The 20213-nt window shown below is 42.3% G+C and overlaps 1 protein-coding gene across 1 annotated transcript in view; it reads left to right on the top strand.

Annotated features, from left to right (window-relative positions):
* The window catches only part of il1rapl2 (interleukin 1 receptor accessory protein-like 2), a 237001-nt gene that overhangs the window by 194373 nt on the left and 22415 nt on the right, over window positions 1-20213 (top strand). The window contains exon 6 of the mRNA XM_068740307.1: window positions 6819-6893. Coding sequence (XP_068596408.1) covers window positions 6819-6893 — 75 coding nt within the window. The remainder of the gene's footprint in view (window positions 1-6818; window positions 6894-20213) is intronic.

The following is a 20213-nucleotide window of genomic DNA, read 5'->3' as shown; positions in this document are numbered from 1 at the left end:
GAGACCGCTGACCTGCACGAAGGAGACTTTCATTTTAACCGGCTTATTTTGAGACTTTAAAATTGTGATCCATCCATGCAGTGACCTTAAATAAACAGCAAATCTGCTAGATTCACTTTCATAGCAGCTTGAAATGTGAAATGTCTCATGATAACTCTTTATATCCTCCTCCTTCGGCTAGAATACGTATTATTTTCCGCTCAAATACCTCAGCTTTCACTGAGCAAAGACATCCTTTGGTCAACCTCAAAAACGACCTCAAAAAAACAAAAAGATTTTAAGTTGTCAAATCATTTTAAGGCACCATTCTGCAGCCAAGTTACTCAAGTGCTGCTGCTGCTCTCCCTGAGCAGCCGAGAAACCCCCGGCAGGCCTTCACTTTTAATTCATGTTCATCATTCAGCTCTCTGCGCAGAGCGAAGGGAGAGCACTTGTTTTCACCATCAGGGTGTCCCTCCAGTGAGCCATTGCTCCGGAGCAGATGGTACCTGTGATAATGATCAACAATACTTGCGTGTGTGTGTGCGTGATGAAAGTTGTGTGTTTTACTTTATTGCCTCCCCCACCTCTGCACCAGGCTGACACTAAAAGCCGTTGCTCTCACACGCATGACTCTCCACAGCGACCTCGTTGCATCAAAAACAAGTCCATGTATGTTTCATAGATTTTGTCACGTTGACAATAATCTTGTAAATCTGGATCTGCATCTTCCCTACTAGGATTAGAATTGGTCTGTTTCAGCGTCTTTGCAGTGTGGATTGATTCAGATTTCACTTTTTGTACATGGTGGAATTACATTTGGGTCATGTATGATTTGTGACACCATTTAAAACAAGGAGCCATCTTTTGGGAGGATAGGATTATTTATTGATTAAGCATTGCAGACACCGAAACTATCCATAATTCTTGTCATTAAATACCATCGGGGTGCGGGGGGGTCAATGCTTAAACATTAGTGTCCACAAATACTGTTTAGACAATAAGGAAACCACAAAGATCCGTGATAGCGACTAACTCTAATCCTCAGGAAGTATCTGCTGATAGCAATAACTATTTATAGTTTAATTTGATAAGCGTTTAAACAGTCACTGAAGAAACCGAATGGCGCCCTCCAATAATGGAGTTTTAAATCCACATAAAGGGAGAACAAAATCCATTTTGAAAATACAATTATATTTAAAGTCATAATAAAAGGACAAAAAAGTGCTCCTCCTTGAATAAACTCAAGGTCCTGGTTTTAGGTGAGGACTCATTTATCCATCATGTTTGGCCAAGAGTTGAAGGAGAAAGATTCTGGCTTTGTGAGGAATGTGCATCTGCTGCAGCTGCTGCACCGATCCGTCTGTCCATCTCACGCTCCATCCTTCCCTCACTCGTAAATAAGACCCCAAGATGCTTGAACTCCTCCGCTTGAGTCAAAGACTCCCCACCGACCCGGACAGAGCAGACCACCTTTTCCCGGTCGAGAACCGTGGCCTCGGATTTGGAGGTGCCGATCCTCATCCTACCCGTTTCACACTCGGCTGCTAACCGCCCCAGTTCACGGTGGAGGTCCAGGCTCAGTGAGGCCAACAGGACAAAATCCTCAGCAAAAAAGCAGAGATTAAATCCTGTGGTCCCCAAACCGGCCCCCCCTCCGGCGAACCGATCTCTGACTTCGCTCATACAGGGACCGGACAGCCGTCAGCAAAGGGCCCGGGGCCCTGTAATCCAGAAGCACCCCCCACAACATACTACATACTACGAGGAACACGATCAAACGACTTTTCCAAATCGTCAAAACACATGTGGACTGGTTGGGCGAACGCCCACGAACCCGCGAGCACCCGATGGAGGGTGAAGAGTCGATCCGTATAGTTCCACGACCGGGACAGACTGTTGGTCTGATCCTCCTCTCCAGCACCCTGGAATAGACTTTCGAACAAACCCTCTGCCCCCCCCCCCCCCCCTTCTTGAAAAGGGGAATCACCACCCCGGTCTGCCAGTCCAGAAGCACTGCCCCCCCCCCCCCGATGGCCATGCAATGTACAGCGACGTGCCAACCAAGATACCAAGATCTTAAGATACTCATGGTGAATCTCATCCACCCCCCGGTATCCAGCCACCGAGGAGCTTGACAACCACCTTGAGCCCGGGTGATGGACGAGTCCACCTCTGAGATCTCTACCTCTACTTCCTCCATAGCAGACATGGTAGCAGGACTGAGGAGATCCTTGAGGTATTCTTTCCACCGCCCGACAACATCCCCAGTCGAGGTCAGCAGCTCGCCGCCTCCGTTGTAAACAGTGTTGAATCAGGTCAGGAGAAAGATGGCAGTCTTCTGTCGACTGTTTGGTACTCATGCTGACGGCTCACAGCAGAACAAGTACACAACACACACGCAATCTTTGGCTGCCAATGATGTGTGTGAGACAGCTGATGCAACAAACTGCAATACGCACAGGGAAAGGAATCAAAACCTGTCAGACATGCAGAGTCAGGCACACACACACTTGTGCAGTTGTGTATCTATGGGTATATTCTGTTGATGTGTATTCACTCCATGGATCAAATATACATACCCGCTGAGCAGACACACACACACACACAGCAGAGACACACTTACACACTTCTCTGAAGCTTCTCTTCAAGCACGAGAACAGAGCAGAGTGCTTAACAACCGATAGCGTGTGGAAAGTTTCTTGTGAGATTGTAAGCAGGCATTAAAATGTCAAAGATATAAACGCCACAATCTTTTCTGTCGCTTTCAAAATCCCTCGGCTTTGTTCTTTCTTGAGATAGAAACAAGTTAAATCGAGTGAAAAGCAGGTTGTAGGAAAAGCGGAGAGAAAGTGTCAAATATAAGCAGTCGAGGGCAATAACCGAGTGATTCTGTTGGGCTGGTTGATAAGATAAGAAGTTTTAAATGTGGCAGTGTTGAATGAGAAAAACGTTCTACTTATTTGTTTTGCATAAACCCAATTAAAAGATGCTGTTTTCCCGTTGCACCATCAGAGGGGAACAACATTGTGTCATGTTGTCGTTGATTCTGACAGGAATACATGCGTCTGAATAGGGCATGGCATACAAGTCTAAATGCCTCAGCGCTGCATTCAAGCGCCGCCAGACATTTTATTTTTCCACTAAAGGTCAAATCGTTCTGATGCACAGAATCCAGTATCTGACCGAGTGCGAGCGCCAAACAGAACAAATACCGTGTTTTCCAGTGTTTTTCAAATGGAGTTCTATGAAACCAGACATCTTCGCTATAAATCACACAGGTAATAACGCCATGCTGATCTCTTCTCTGTGGATCTCTTCTGGCAAGACACCAGCCATGCATTTCACCTGCAGAAATACTTCTTTTTTTCTTTGAGCTCATTTAATGTAATTCACCAAGAAGCTTTGCTCATTCTCATAGACAATGCAAAAAAATTAAGAATAAGAAAATCACCTCAACCCCCCCCGTCGCTTGTGAACGCTGCAGGAATCAATATAATATCTTGAAAATATCTTTTTAATGGAAATTTACACCACACATTTCCTCGACCTCAAATATGTATTCAGAGGTTTCTTTGTCAAATGTGAAAAACTTTTAAAGCCAGTTTAGGATGGGACAAAGCGTGCATCCGTGATAATGTTATTTTATATGTGGCAACATTTAACATCTTTATACCACCAAATAAAAATTTTAAATCATATTTGAAAACATCGCTCGTCTTATAACATGTTATGTGTTTGGTACTTCCATTGATTAGAAAGCAGCAAAAGTCAACAGAACATGATCCTTGAAATACTGATTCCAGTCACAGCAGAAAACCCTGCAGCGCCGATCAGGGTTAATTAACAAATATTGTTCTGAATGTCAACACATGTTGCTTTGTTCCATACAGCTCCATTGAAGTTTCATTTATTGTGAATATTACTGTCAACAGATTTCAAAATGAAATATAAAATGTTATAAAATTTCACATTTGGTTTGGCATCCAATTGCGTTTATTCTGTTTGTGGATCATTTTTCTGTCTGACCTGATGTGCAGAAATGCAAAGTTCTTGTCAGGAAGTGGTCAAATCCCAATAATTTAATTTAAGTTAATTTAAGCAATAAATCAATAAACAGCAATCAACCTTTCTATTTATGAAAGGTTGTTTTAGATAATGTCATGGATAAAAATCATAAACACTGTTCTGTTTTTAACATTTAAACATATTAGTAGGATACTGTGATTGTGCATGTCAATCAAATGTCTGATTATATCAATTCTGAGCGTTCTAATTTCAAGCATGAAATAAACTAACAATAGAACATGTTATTTAAAATGGGACAGAAATGTGTTCCAAAAACAGACGGTCAGCGTTAGACCTGAACCGGATGCAGGCTCAGCTCAGTCGTGCAACATGGGACTTTCTCTAAATATAGTTTATACTAATTTCTGAAGTCTAAATTTGAAATATATTTTAAACAAACTGAGAAGTAAAAGTACCCAAGAATGTGTCACAGAAGTTAAACCTCATTGATCAAAATAGCTTTATCCTGGAACAACTGCAAAAAACACTTATTGCCAGTATTTTTTTTATTTTTTTTTACTTTACAATATTAGGCCCACGAAAAAAATAGTGTCTTGAAAATGATATCAGGCATTTGAGCTGCACTTGAATTAAAATGAAGCATCACTACTGATGATCATTCTGCATGAACAAACTGATGATGTTTCATTTTGTGTATGTTTGAAAAGCCTGACTGATCTGTAGAAAACGACACTCAGCATCAGCTCCACGTGGTACTTGTGTATCGGCTCTGCTGTCAGGCTTTCATTATAATCTCATAGATTATGCCATATCCCATGAATGTAATGAAATATACACACTTTGTTTCAAGTGTTTCCTGTTGTGGGCTCTTGCTACTACAGCAGAATTCAAGGTTCCTTACACATCTCGTCACTCTCTGTCGGCCTCCTGTTCAGGGCCTGGAGGCTCCTCGCAGCAGGATTAGCACAGATACGGAAATGACTGCGCTTTGAGACGTAAATCAAACTGTCGTCTACCCGTACAAGTAACACAGCGTTTAGTCATAATGTTTTCACTTGATCCAGAACATCATTACATAATTTCTTTCAAAAAATTATATTGATCAAAGCAGAGATTAATTCAACGGCACTCTCTCCATGCACACATGCAGTCATCGATATGGGACTCATTTCTGCATCAACACCGTGCAGCAATATTCTTCTTTTATAAAAAACCTCAACCTCAATAGCAACAATTCCCTTTTTTGGGTTGGAGCATTTTGCACGGTGATGCATCTTTGGTTACTCTGCAGGCTAGAAATGCCTTATCTGTGTCTATTTCTGACCACGTGTTATTATAGCGTCGCTTTCTGTAAATCAAAAAGACAGATTCCCATATGGAGCTCTGTTAGCTGTGGAACCAGGGACACAGGTACATGTAGGAGAGATGCACTGCCTCACTACCGCTAAAGCACACACTGGACCCAAGTCCCCAAAATATCAGGAAGCTGCAGACAAATGGATCTGAGTTCAGCCATCAGAATAAACAGCTCAAGTCCACAAGGTAGTTGGATGACATTCAATCAGGCGTTTTCCATCCAGGGCATTATAAGTTTGGACTGATGGATAATAAAGGTAACTGCTGAATATCCTCTAAACATTCATGCAGAATTTGTTTGGACGATGTTTACTTTGTTCTGGAATATCATGACGTCTACTTTATGAAAGGGAAAGGAAATGGGCGGGTCTGGCTGAAGAGGTGTCTCATTAATCTCGGCAGGGTGCAGCGATCCCTTCAGAATGCAAATCAAGCGATCACTCTTATCAGAGAAACAAAGACAGGATGGAAAGATAGAGGAATTGGCACGGCTATCGAGGGGGAAAACTTAGTAGAAAGTGTCACTTTGAAAAATGGAGGAAACAGTCACACACACACACACACACACACACACAGTCGTTCAGGAAAGGGAAAACTCTGTTTTGTCCTTGGACACATCAGCGTCAGACACCTTCAAATGTCCTGTTGCATATGGAGGACGACAAGTCGAGAGTCCAGCAACAATAAGGCAAGAGAGACATTTGAACTACAGTTATTGACAGACATCCGTGTAATGCCGGAGGTCCTCGGATGTAAAGTTCATCGTAGCTGCTTTACAGTACAAACAGAAGCTCACGAGTTCAACTCCCACTGGAATCATATCCAAGGTCATAAAATGGAGTCTGTACCATGGAGTAAGAATGTAGCCTTATATGTGGAAGCAGCGTCAGACACTGTACATACAATTAGCTTAGCTTAACAGAATGTATGCTATGATATGAACAGTGAGTTTTCTGCTCTTAGCATCAGGGCACACATAGGAAATGGCAGAGGGAACATCAGAGTGATGAGGATATGTGGCTGAACACAATGTCAGGAAAACTTTAAAAACATGGCATCATTTGAATATTTCTGCCAGACCTTTCTGGGACCTTTCTGTGAGGAGCTTTCATGTTCTCCCCGTGTCTCTCCGGGTCCTCCGGCTTCCTCCCACCTCAAAAAACATGCAATTTAGGTGAATTGGTTACGCAAAATTGTTGGTAGGTGTGAGTGTGATTGTCTGTCTGCGTGTGGCCCTGCGATGACCTGGCGGCTTGTCCAGGGTGTGCCACGCCTCTCACTCGTAGATTGCTGGGAGATGCTCCAGCAACACACCTGCGACTGGAATTTGGAACAAGCGTTCAAGAAACTGAATGAATGAACAGATCATTTTCGGGTTGTACTAGGGTGTAAGATGAAAAGGTTTTTTTCTGACAATCATCCTTCTCTTTTATCTCTCCTTCTCTCCCTATCAGCTCTTCAGACCGCTCAGCCTCCCAAGGTCCTCTTTCCCCCGGAGAGACGAGACACGGCGATAGAAATCACGCCTGGTAAGGACCAGCAGCGCTTTGTTTCTGTATGACGAGGCTCTTTAGGTCCTTTTCTTAAACACTGTCTCCATCCTTGTTTATTCTTGTAATATTCACGTCTACGGCGCTTTAATCGAGGTGATGTGTTCTAGTGCAGTGTTTCCCAACCGGTGTGCCGCGAGAGATCGTCAGTTGTGCCGTGGGAAATGATCTAATATACTTATATATGGCTAATCAGCTTTTTGAAAGCACAAGCTCTTCAGAACATGCACGTTTATACATAAGAGTATTTCCAATACCTGGCCGACATGCCAGTGTTTTTCAGAAGCACTTCTGCTTCCATGACGATGGTTTACAGAAACACACCAAACTGGTAATCAGGAGGAAAACGGAGGGAAGGGCTTTCTCCACCAGTCGGGTCAGAGATCACGTTTAGGCTGAGGTGGAGGGCGTTTGGCAAAGTGCTTTACCCACCTCACCGTTTACACACAATATATGAAAAGCACACATAAAAATACACGAGGAATCACTATGATGAATAAAATATACCAATAAATAAATGAATGCTGTCCAAGAAGCCTTGAATTATTGATACATGATGATCATCCTGCTCTGGGGGAATAATTAAACGATCATCAGTATTAGACCTGAGAGTTATAGATGGTTCATAGCTTGAAAGTCAATCTATTTTTTTTTTAAAGAGCTTAACACCCAGTAAAAGGATCGGCTATGACGCAGACGGTGCTTTATTATCTGTCTGCTGGATTCGGTGGCTGGCAGGGATTTGCAGGTTGTACCAAACTGTCTACAGAGCCGCCTCCTCTGCTGATGAGATCTGGCGGAATAAATGCAATTGATTTGTTGATTCGTCAGAATGGATTAAGTCGACGCTTCAGTTGGGACTGTGCGTAGAGAGGACGAGGATGAGGCCGGTGAAGGAGGAAGGAATTTGAGAACTGAAGGGCTCTCATTAGGGATCTCATTTGTTTGCCTAACAAATAGCGTGTGTCGTGTTGCGCTTGTCTGCCGCTGGTTGGCTGGCTTTGGCGCCAGCTGTGTTTGCGTTCAAGTGTGCGCGTGTACATGTGTGTGTGTGTGTGTGTGTGTGTGTCCTGCTGTTCGACTGCCTCTCCGACAACGCTCGCACTGTGGGCAGAACGTGTGCTTGGATGTGTGCGCGAGTGTGCGCTGTGTGTTTCCATTAACTCCAGATTGATGTAGAAAAAAATAGGCCCTTAGGCCTCTGTACACTGATTTTGCACCAGGGACACCTTTTAATGGGCCCCGACCACAAACCCACCTACAGCAAGAAAGGCTGCAGACACGCAGACACCCTCTCTCCAACAGTCGCGCCGTGGCCCTGCAGCACATGTTTAATTATCGTCTTGTTTTAACCCTGGGGGAGATTTACTCTGGAAAACGAAGTGATGTTCGTTTTCTTTGTTCCCCTCTTTCTTTTCTTCATCTTCATCCTTCTATTCTTTCCTTTGTGTTTTAATCACTGGTTCGACGCTCTTGTCCTTTCCTTTGTTCCATTGCCTTTTTCTCCTCCCGTTCTGCTTTTCTCGCTATCATAAAAAGAAACCGTTTAATATCAGCACAGAATTCGATTCGTTATTCTCTTGCTGATAAGGGCTACAGACTAGAGATAGAACCAACAAGCTGCAGTGAAAGATTAACTCTCACACTCAGGGGTTGTGGCTCGGCTGGAAGGAGCAGCCCTTGTTGGTTCCATCCCCTGCCTGGAGCCTGCCTGAATTTGAAATGTCCTTGAGCAACAAACTGAACCCCGTCCCAGCCTGGATAAACCGGGAGAGCTGCTGCAGGAAGACTTAAGCATGCAAACACACACACACACACAGTGAATTGAGCGGGTCTGGGTAACATGCAGAGGATGTGTGTATTAACTAGATTAAATGGCAACTTGGAAATCAGACACACAAACTTGTGTATGTTTGGAAATGATACACACACACACACACACACACGCAAGCAGCGGATAAAGGCTACCGCGAGATCTGAGACACATTTTCATCTGATCAATTAATATATTCTATATTTGTATTGTGTTCGTGTTTGAGGGCAGATTTTGTGTCGGAGAGTTTTAGTTAAATAAAAGACAATCACTGACTGAATAATTTGTTTTAATAAGTTTAATTAGTAATGAAGGAATAAATGAATGAAAATAGTCTTTGAAACTTTCTTCACATGCACACACACACACACACACACACACAGAGAGAGAGAGAGAGAGAGAGAGAGCAGTATTGGGCGCTTGCTGAGCGGTGTGTTGTGAAAGGTAGAATAAGATACGGAAGCTTTCTGTCTTTTCCTCTGTCTCCGTCTGTCTCTGTCTTCTACCTGCCCCGTCACATTTATCTACCCCCCCCCCCTGCCTCTATCTCACGTCCCTCCCAGCCGTCTTTCTTCCTGCCACCGATCCCTTTGTCTCTAACCGTCCCTTTGTTTGGGCTCGATCCATCTTTTCATTCCTGTTTCTTAAAGGGGTGACGTCTCATGTCTTCTTTGCTTTCCGTTCGTCACAGAGAGATAAGTTGAGATGGGAGAAATGCAGAATTATACCAATGCAACAAAAATCTTTCTATTTATTTAACACTTGAGAGAGGCTTGTTGTGTTTGCAGCCATTTGTCAACCTCGGCCATTCAATTCAGAAAGGAATAATGTGCCTCAGATTATCCACCATTGTGATCCATAACAACTTTTAAATTCATATTTCATTGATTGGTTAAGAATGATGAAAAGCTTTTCTATATGACGGAACTTGACAAAATAAAAGTTAGAAAAAATAAATGTCAATGTCTACAGAGGAATTTGTTTTCTTTGTATTTTCATTTTTATAAAGCGCATTTATTGACACAAAAAAAATCACATTTACATAATTATCACACTCATACAAACACAAAAAAGAAAAGAAAAAAGGAAAATAGATTCCCACCAAACAAATAAATAATGGAGCAAAATAATAAACAAAACCAAACCAAACAACGATCAAACAAAGCTTATCATTGATTACAGAACATTTCTTTCACGCAACTCTTAAAAGTTTCAATGTTGTTAATTTCTATGTGAAACTTAAGTCAGTTGTGATTCTTGCTTTTATCATTCTATTTAAAATAGCTTCTGCATTCCAGTCTGACGAGCCTTCCACCTTTTTTTTCCTGCTGAGGTATAGTTTGCCGTTTCTGACTGACCCAGAGGGAAGTCTAAAATCCTTTCTTTCTTTGTTTTTCTCCTGCATTTAAAACCGTTAATGTATGGTTGCTTGTTAAGAACGCTGTCCAACGAGAGAACGATTCCGGGACAGGTTGTCGAGCCTCTGACGGTCCAGGAGACGGTGAAAGACAGTGAAAGACAGTTTCTCTGCGAGAACAGAACGGACAGTTTCCAGATACGTTTGGATTAAGAATTGAAATAAAGCACCGTGTAAAATCCTCCACTGTAGATCTCCAAGCTTTTTATGTTAACGGTGGCTTGTAGAAAGACTCCCATGAAGGGTTCACACCCGGTGCCAGACCAAGGTGCCCCCCCCCCCCCGCGACACACACACACACACTCAAGCTAAAAATATTACTACACGCATGCTGGCAAGCTGCTGCAGATGAACTAAAACTGTTCTGGTTTGTCAGGCTGCACCCGGCGACCTGTTTCAGAACCTTTTCTGCTGCACTAAAAGAAAAGAGGCCGGCCATCATTTGGTTGGCTGTGAGCTCCGTCACTGTCTAATTATTCCTCCTGCTGTCTTCTCTCTCCTCCTCCTCTCGCCTTCAAAGTGGCCTTCTCGCTGTGGGATGAGGATCCCGCAGTGTCACGATTGGATTTTTATGAAGCGTAAATCCTCTTTGAAAATGTACTTAAGTGGCGTGTGTGAGTGTGTGTGACGCCGAATGAGCTGTGGTTTGTGATTGAGCTGCTGCTTTTACGCAGGAGACTGAACGACAGTTGGAAGCCGGTCGTTCCGCTGCTCAGAAGGCGCTGCCTGACGTGCGTGTCATGCATCGAGACCCCAAACTTCACGTCTGCTTTGCTTGTGAGGCGTTGCATTCTGTCGACAGAAAACTTCGCTTGCTGTGATGCGGCGATTTGTGTTGTTTGTTCAATAAATAGAACAACAAACATGTCTTTGTGGGACGAGCAGGGGAGCTGGACGTGGGGTTTGTGCCCATGACATATTGTTTGGAGCTTCAGCCCGAGGTGCTGAAAATCAGGCCTGATTTGTGTTATTAGTTTGGTGGATTGGATGACTGAAGTCGGAAGAAACAAGACATGCTGGCAATTTAACAGGTTGTTAATTGAACAAACCTCACGAGGGAGGCGTCGCCCCAAACCATCACTCCATCCACCAGAAGCTCTGTCAGTGAAGGAATCGGCAAAGCCTTCTCCATACTTTGACCTCACGATCCAAGTCCCTGACGCAGAATCTGGACTCATCACTGATTATACAGTAACACCCCCCCCCCCCACCACCACACACACAAACATGTTCCAGGTCCAATCGGCCACCTGATTGTCAGCACCCGGAGGTACCAGAAGCTCCAAACAGCAAAGAAAAGCTGGTTTGCACAGGCCGAGAATCTCCACAGGTGCAGCCGAGAAGACTCGGCTCTGCTGCTTATAAAAGCATCTTCCTTACAAATGCGGCGCCATTTAAACAGTAATACATAAAAATGAAGCACTGAAACAAAGAAAAATACACATTTCCTCACTTTTTGTACATAGTTTATGTGACCTTTAATGAACTGGCGAATGGTTTTGCCCCATTTGCCACCTAAAGTGAACTGGAATAGCCCCCCCAGTCCCTTCATCCCCACACACTGAGTAAGTGGTGAAAGAAAAAGAACTGAGAATGTTTCATCTATTCGAATAAATCATTTTTTCCCCCCACATATTTATATCAATAAGCCAGATATCATTAAAGCCAGTGATGAGTGCAGAGGAAGTCTTTATAACCAGTGTTATCAGGCTACTCCATCTGTCACTGGAGTGTGTGTGTGTGTGTGTGTGTGTGTGTAGGTGTGTGCGTGTGTGTGTGTGTGTTTCTCTTAGGGTAACACTTCTTTAGCCATCTTAGAATTTTCACACTTTGAACAGCTGTGTGAAGAGGGGAGATCCTGAGGGGATCTTAAGTGGAATAGTTAGTTTCCATCACTTTTAGAAGTGTAATGGAGGTCCGGAGGCCTCTTGCACTCGTCATGACCCCATGACCAGGTTCATGCACAAGTCTGAAGGGCAATAATGCTATTTGAGGTTCCGTTAAACAAAAGGCTTATTTCCTATTGGTTCCTTCAACCTGGTTCATTCTAATGGATTTCCTTTGTGTTGTGTGAAGTTGCGCTCCGTAGGACCGCTGTTAATACCAGGGCACTAAAAAACGAGCACACAAACCATTTGGTTTGACATGGTGGAATGACATGTTACCTGCAGAGCTGGCTGATGTCATTGAGTGCCGAGGTGCTTGAATAGAACTGATGTGTCATTCATTTGGAATCCATAATGTACATTTTTGTAGCCAATACAATATCTAACTAGAAACACACTCAGAGAGCGCAGACCTCTGCCAAGCAGCTCATTCCCCTCATAATTAGATTTACACCATCCACACGGTGATGTGGAGCATCATCTTGTTCTTGGTATCTGGATATCTGGTATATGCAGATTTCAATCTTAGAAATGTAATGCTTTTTTACTGACTCCATTCTGGATCCGATCCGGATGAAATTCGGTGGTGAGCTAGAGATGCCCACTCTACATGACTGTGTAATATTCCATAAACAATTATGAACCGAAATGTTAAGGAAAAATCTTTGAAATTTCAAAGTGGTCTTAATCCAGGATCTCTTCTGGATCATGACCAAAATAATCAATCATGTTCCTGGTGACGTTCCCAACATTTCCTGAACATTTCATCAAGATCCGTCGAGAACGTTTTGAGTTATCTCGCTAACGGATGGCGATTACATAGCCTCCGCCTCGCCTCGGCTGAGGTTATGATGTCCTGCTTGTCATGGAAGATTAGAAAACAGATTTTAGATACCTTACTTTCCTGTTACGGATTTTAAAAACTATTTCTTGATCTGTAGTTTATCCACACTTGAGGATTAAAAAAAGAAGAAATCTTGAGTGTTGTTAGAAAACATGGATGTCATTAAAAAGAGAAATGTAATGTAATGAAGTCATGTGGAAAAAAATCATTAAAATAAACGGGATCCAATTGTGTATAAATGCTAACATCTTTTTCCACCTAAACGTAATTAAATACTTGTATATGAACACGTAGTCTCTACAGGCGCCCAGCTGAGCTACGTTACACTATCACCGACAGCCTGAAGCCTCGTAATTTAAATTATCTGGTGATCTAAAGGATTCAGCTACTCAATTTCATTTTCCAAGCGTCCCATCTTTTTGTCCATTTTGTTAACTAGTCGACCCTGAGCTGCAAAAGTCTCTTGGATACTTTGAAACCCTGGTGTAAAAGCTGCCAGTCAGCCATCACCTGCCACCCAGATCTGCCATGAACACACACACACACACACACACATACACACTACTACCACTGAGACTAAAACTATTAGCACTCCTAACCTCATGTGGGCTCGCTCAATTCCTGATTCTTTTTTCGTTATGCAGCTCACTGCTAAAAGCCCTCAAGGCCTCAACCATCTGTTCGTTCCTCTAATGATTTTCATTCGTCTTCCTCGGCTTCACTGATTGCGTGTGATCTACCCGGGTCGGACTGCTGCAGGAGTGCGGTCCTCTGTGCAGACACTTGTCTCCTCTGGTGGGGCGTGTATCAGTCAGCCAAGCTGTTACAATAGCCATGAACTAGAACATCTAGACGATCCAAATATGGAAAGTTACCACTGGATTAGTTTAAAACAAATGCATGGTGTTTATGTTGATGCTTTAGGGAAGGGATTGATTTAACTCTTGCCTCATTTTGCAGGTAACTGGTGCCATCACTGTCTAGAAAGCCTTGACATTAGTTGATATGCTCTAAATAATAACAATGCATCAGGATAGTGACTAAATAAGGAGCTGATTCATGCCCACCAGACAGATGAAGTGTTGAATCCCTATGTGCATCATCAAAACCAAAAACTGGGGGGCAGCTGGGGAGCACTGGAAACCAGTAGGTCCCCAGATATCATCCTAATCTTATGGCTATATTTTGTTTACCTGCCACTCCAAGAGGGCAATGTGAAACTCACTGTTTGAGCTTTTCATGAAACATAATAGAGGAAAACTCCAGCATAATTTAAACTTAGCAACCTATGCATTACAACAAGTACTTGTAGCAGAAAACGAACCCTTACTGCAGTGATGATGCTGCAGATTAGGTTACCGTACTGCAATAGTCGTGTTCATCTTGCCCAAATGGTTCATTTGATCAGGGACAATTTATCCCAGCCTAGCACAAGGCTGCGCATTATTAAAAATCTGCAGCAGAAGTAGTTCTGATAAACATTGGACCACGCCCAACCAGCGTTAAATGACCGCTGATGTTAGCGCCTCACAAAAAATATTTTTGGTTGAAGAGCCCTAATTGCTTAAAGCGATCCCTGACTGACAAGTCGGTCTAAAAACACAAGAATATACCTCTACTACGTAAATACACAGACAAAAATATATAATGATTTCTTAGAAGATATGAAATCAATTTTATTTGGGGGGCCGCCAATGTTGTTTACGTCGCAAGGCATTCTGGGTGTGACGTGAAACGGCTGCAGCACCCAGCTCACTGCTATTGATTAGTACGGCAGTGATCTGTTAGCGCCAATAAGCTCCTCCGTTCAGCCTTTACACTGGTTTTCCTCACCAACTTGTAACTGAATTGTTGTTTATATAAATGTCTAAACTTGACCAACATTCTCTTCATTGATTAGGCAACCTGTGAATGAGATAAAGGAACCGGGGAGAGTTAAGGAAACACTAACAGTAGAAGAGGTATATTCTTGTGTTGTCAAAACAGTCAGGGATCGCTTTAACACCAGTGCTCTAAATGGGTAAACACTCACACTGAGGTTACCGCTGAGAGAATAACACTAAATTGTTTAAATGGAATAAAAATGGAACATGAAAAAGAAAGAGTGAACGAGGAGGAAGCAGTTAATGGTGGTTCCTGTCTCATGGCTGCTGCTGCGTCTGTGCAATTTGTCAACGGCTGCATTGCAAATAACTGAGGATGTTGAGGTGCAGCACCAACACCCGCCTCGGGAAAAGCATCAATACTTTGTCAAATATAAGAGCCAGATACATATTTACCCACAAACCACGGATGTGTGAGTCAAAGGTAATGCACATAATGTGTAATAATATCTGCAATGGGGATGAAGCTGTTGAATTAGTGGAGAGACACCTGATTGGTCTAACAAATAAGCTGAATAAGACCAAAGTGGGACACAAATAATGAGCAATAAACAGACTAGTTTGTTGCAGATGCAGAAGAAGACAGGATAAGACCTGATGATAGCGTTGACAACAGGACTTGCGTGGTCCTCCTATTGTTAGCATGGTGGGATGCGACTTTATAAGAGATAACCGAAAAAGTTGTTTTTTAATCCAGTAAAGCTCTAAAACAAACGTCTAAGTCAGGCATAGGCATACATCAAAATTTGTTTTATACAATTAAAAAAAAGGCTTAATTATCATGTCAGACATTAAAAATAAAAAACTCTGACTCATTACAACTTGATAAAAAATAGTCCTGGGGTGAGAGTCCTAGAGAGAGTCCTAGAGAGAGTCCTAGAGAGAATCCTGGAGTGAGAGTCCGAGAGAGAGTTCTAGAAAAGGTTATGGGGTGAGAGTCCGATAGAGAGTCCTGGGGTGAGAGTCCTGGAGAGAGTCCTGGAGTGAGAGTCCTAGAGAGAGTTCTAGAAAGAGTTCTGTGGTGAGAAATCGAAAGAGAGTCCTAGAGAGAGTCATGGGGTGAGAGTCCTGGAGTGAGAGTCCTAGAGAGAGTCCTGGGGTGAGAGTCCTGGAAACAGACCTGGGGGTGAGAGTCCTAGAAAGAGTCCTGGGGTGAGAGTCCTAGAGAGAGTCCTGGGGTGAGAGTCCTGGAAACAGACCTGGGGGTGAGAGTCCTAGAAAGAGTCCTGGGGTGAGAGTCCTAGAGAGAGTCCTGGGGTGAGAGTCCTGGAAACACACCTGGGGGTGAGAGTCCTAGAAAGAGTCCTAGAGGTGTCCTTGGGATTTTCAAAGCCTCAAATGTTTATGGTTATCAAGTTACCATACTAGAATTTACCTGCCAACAGCGTCAAATAGAGCAGCTACTTTGGGAAACAGGGAGCAGATAGAAACTCTCACGAGTCAAACTATATCAGCTCTGAATCTGTGGCTGACGTTCCATTTAAAACAAGCCCCTCATGAATGGTCATTTAATTAACCTTGTCAGGCATATCTGCAGTAATCTCCAATCTAATTTAATCTGTTAATTTAAAACTCTCCTTAACGAGGCCATCCCTCAAGCCAATCATATGTCAGGTGTTAAAGCATTAAGGACTTAGTTAATTAGAGCTGTCAGGAAATAACCAAATATGGGCAAAGAGGGGGGGGGCAGATTTCCTTTCATCACTTTCTGGGTAGAATTATTAATTCTGTGGGAATCACCAAATGTGGCAGAAGAATGTATAAAGTTTGATACAGATAGACAGAAATGAGACAAATAAATCAGGAAGAGAGAAAGATATTAATTTCATTCAGAATGATCAAATGATGTCTCTTTACTCGGTGGCAGATTCATTTCCGGTGAAACAGGAAATTGAGCCTCAGCATTCTGGAAAGTGATCTTCCATCTCATATTTATCAAATAATATTCAGTCACTCAGTGAGAAGAAATGTCAAACTATCGTAAATTACGCTTTGGCTATTTGAGGATTTCAGAAATGTTTAATATGGGCTCGAAACAAAGAAAGAAAAATAATATAATGGAGCAATAATACTATAATCAACAGTTTCTTCTTCTTTCACTTTTATATTAATGTCCTTCTTTATTGCAGTTGCAATAATAATCTAGAGAGAAATAGATTGCGTTTTTATTGGACAGCTGCTCGAGGTGACAGCCTGTCCTATTGTGGGATGTGCTTTAATGTTCAGGTCCTTATATGTGCATGAAGAGTCTCGAATATTTTAAAACTTACACCAAAATACATTCGTGTGTGCAACACCGTGTTCCTAGATTATTACACGACTTTTGTAATGTGAATTAAAGTCAAACGTGTCTGCATAAACGGCATCTAAAGCAGACCCACAGAGAAAAAATGTTTTTTCACTGATGAAAATGAGCCTTTGGACACTTTCTGATAATTTCCTAGAAAGTAAATTATGCATAATTCAGTTTTCATTTGTTATTTATTACATTGATTATTACACTGATCGTAAGTTGGGTAATAACAACCAGCTGACATCGGCTCAGTGTCACAAACAGCACTTAGATTGAGCGTGGATCGCACAAGAGACAGAAGTCGTTAATTCTACACTTTGGACAGAACCGCCGAGCTGTTTTTTAAACTAACTGAAACTTGGCTCGAGCCACGCAGACACACATTTGTGTGAGAGAGGAAGTCTTCCTTTTTGGAGCTCTCAATGCACACACACACACACACACACACACACACACATTTGCCAAACTGCCACCTTTGGACAAACACCCTCATACACAAGCTGTGATGCCTTTTGCATTTCAGGTGCGCACCTCCACCAGACACACGTTATTAACTCAATACTGTTGGCTCAAAAGATAGAATATTGCTTGCAAGGTGATTTAAAGGGACATGCAGCACAAAAGCAGTATGGTAATAGGGGGATTTTGGAGGACGGGTGTCGCTGCAGAGAAAACGGCTCCCCTAAACGTAACAAACATCTCAAATTAACAAGAAATAATTAGTTTGAGGCGGGAGGTCTGTAAATAGACCAAATGTAGGAGTGAACAGCCTCCCAGGTTACAGCTGAGCTGCCCACTTCCCGAGACGTGGACGTGTGCATGTATGGCTATGTGTGTGTGTGTGTGTGTGTGTGTGTGCGTGTGTGCGTGTGTGAGCACCATCTGTGTTTCCCTGTGCAGCTGCGCTCCCTCAGAGACCAAGTCTACAAACTCAGCTGTTACCTTGACAACACCTCATTTCTGTCCAACACATACACGGTACTACTACTATAAAAAAACTACTACTACTACTATTATTACTAGTACTAGTACTAGTACTAGTACTACCACTACTATTACTATTAGTATTACTACTAATAATAATATTACTACTACTACTACTGTTACTACTATTATTACTACTATTACTATTAGTATTACTACTACTAATACTATTGCTGCTACTACTACAATTACTACTATTACTATTAGTATTACTACTACTAATACTATTGCTGCTACTACTACAATTACTACTATTATTACTACCACTACTATTACTATTGCTACTACTATTACTACTACTGCTTTTGCTGCTACTACCACTACTATTGCTACTATTATTACTACTAGTACTATTACTACTACTATTGCTACTATTATTACTACTAGTACTATTACTACTACTATTGCTACTAGTGAAATTTGTTACATTAGACATGCTGCTCAGCCTGAGAGCTCCCTGCACTTTGTTTCCATTCTCAAACAAAGATTTTTTGATTATTGTCTGAGATTTTTTTTTTTTAAAGCTGTTTAATAAATTTATGCTTAAAGGAGTTTAAACAAAGTTAAGTGTTGAATTTCCTACTATTTTACATATTGACGCCAATATTTTCACTTTCACTGCAAATATTGGTTATCGACTTCCTTGACTACTAAAAATTGGTACTGGCCATAAACAAAAACATATCGGTCGATCATTAACTAAAAGTAAATGTGAGTCGTAGTTGATGTGTATCCATAAATGGAGTTTTAGTGTTAAAATGTTATATTTTTTCCTGACCTCATTCTGGAACCGACCTTTGCCACATGGCTTGTACTGGCTGCCAAATATGTCTGAATCATTCCCGTTGTATTTGAGAACAACGGGTGACAAAAGAAGTTGAAGATGAGACCCACTGGTAAATTACAAGCATTTCAATGGGTGCTTACAAATCAAAAGCAGGCTTTCATTGGCTGTCTGGACTTCTACATTTTCCCCCAGCTGTGTACATTAATCACAGAATATTTGCAAAACTGCAGCAGAGAAGGAAGATTTAAGGGTCAGTGCATGAACCATGAACCATGCAGCAGCCACAATTAAACAATGTGCTTACGCAAGCCTTGCGTGGCTGCAGCTCGCTGTCAGAAGCAGCTAGGCTCTATTCTGCATCAACAAATGGGCATGAGAAGAGCAGCTCTGAGACTGTAAAGGGGGGGTAAGCCTCACTCAGCCTCCTTCAAGTCAATCCCCAACCATGCTGGGGCCTTCCATGGTCTACGGCGGTGACATTAGACTCATCAGCTCCCTTTCACCTCCGATATCTCTTCATGTCAGCCAGGAAAGGTTGTGTTAGTACCTCTACCGAAAAGAAATCGCATTTACCCAGGCGCTAATATACTCCTACTGGTGTGTGAGACTAGTTACGCCCCCTAGTGGACTAAGTGCTGGGTGAACTCCTTCCGTCTTGTCTGTGGTATTTTAACTACCCTGTCGAGAATCCCTTCCTACGGTTCGATCCAGACGGCTAATTAAAACACATCCGTCTCAGCACCGGAACACGCGGTGAGAGCAGAGGAAGACCAGGGAGAGGGACAATTCAATTCAATTCAATGAGCTTTATTTAAAGCTAATCTTGGATTTAAGTAGGTCAAGGTTTAATAAGAGGCTGAATCACAGTCCACAAGTCTATAATTCAAAATCTATTAACTTGGGTCCTTTCTTGTCACATGTACTTGTCAAGTTAACTGATGTAAGACTCTCTCTTTCTGTGTGTGTATGTGCGTGCACGTGTGTGTGTGTGTGTGTGATTCATTTCTCCCATTGAGGATTGTCCTCCTCCTCTCCTCCAAGCCTTTACCTTATCGTTCTTTCTTATTTCTTCTTAACAGGACAAATATATATATATATTTAAAAATGTCAAAGTGATTTTATTTGTTGCTGTTTTGTGAATGTTTAACATGTACATATTTTAAAAGTGGACCTGACCTACTTCCTTTCAAACAGGTGCCGTAGTCTGCTCCCAATCAAAAGCCCTGCTCGGCTATAATTTTTGCAGCCTTTTTTATTTCACCCTGTTCTGCATGAATGTGAGGTGGATGGGTGGGACAGCAGTGCGTGTGACGTTCTGATGAGTTTTGCATGAGGCTAGTTAGCAGCTAACTAGAACACAAACATCTAAAAATGTCTTACAACTGGGGAGAC

Source organism: Brachionichthys hirsutus, chromosome 6 (genome assembly GCF_040956055.1).
Source record: "Brachionichthys hirsutus isolate HB-005 chromosome 6, CSIRO-AGI_Bhir_v1, whole genome shotgun sequence".
Taxonomy (NCBI): Eukaryota; Metazoa; Chordata; class Actinopteri; order Lophiiformes; family Brachionichthyidae; genus Brachionichthys; species Brachionichthys hirsutus.
This window is presented reverse-complemented; position numbering and strand designations above follow the sequence as displayed.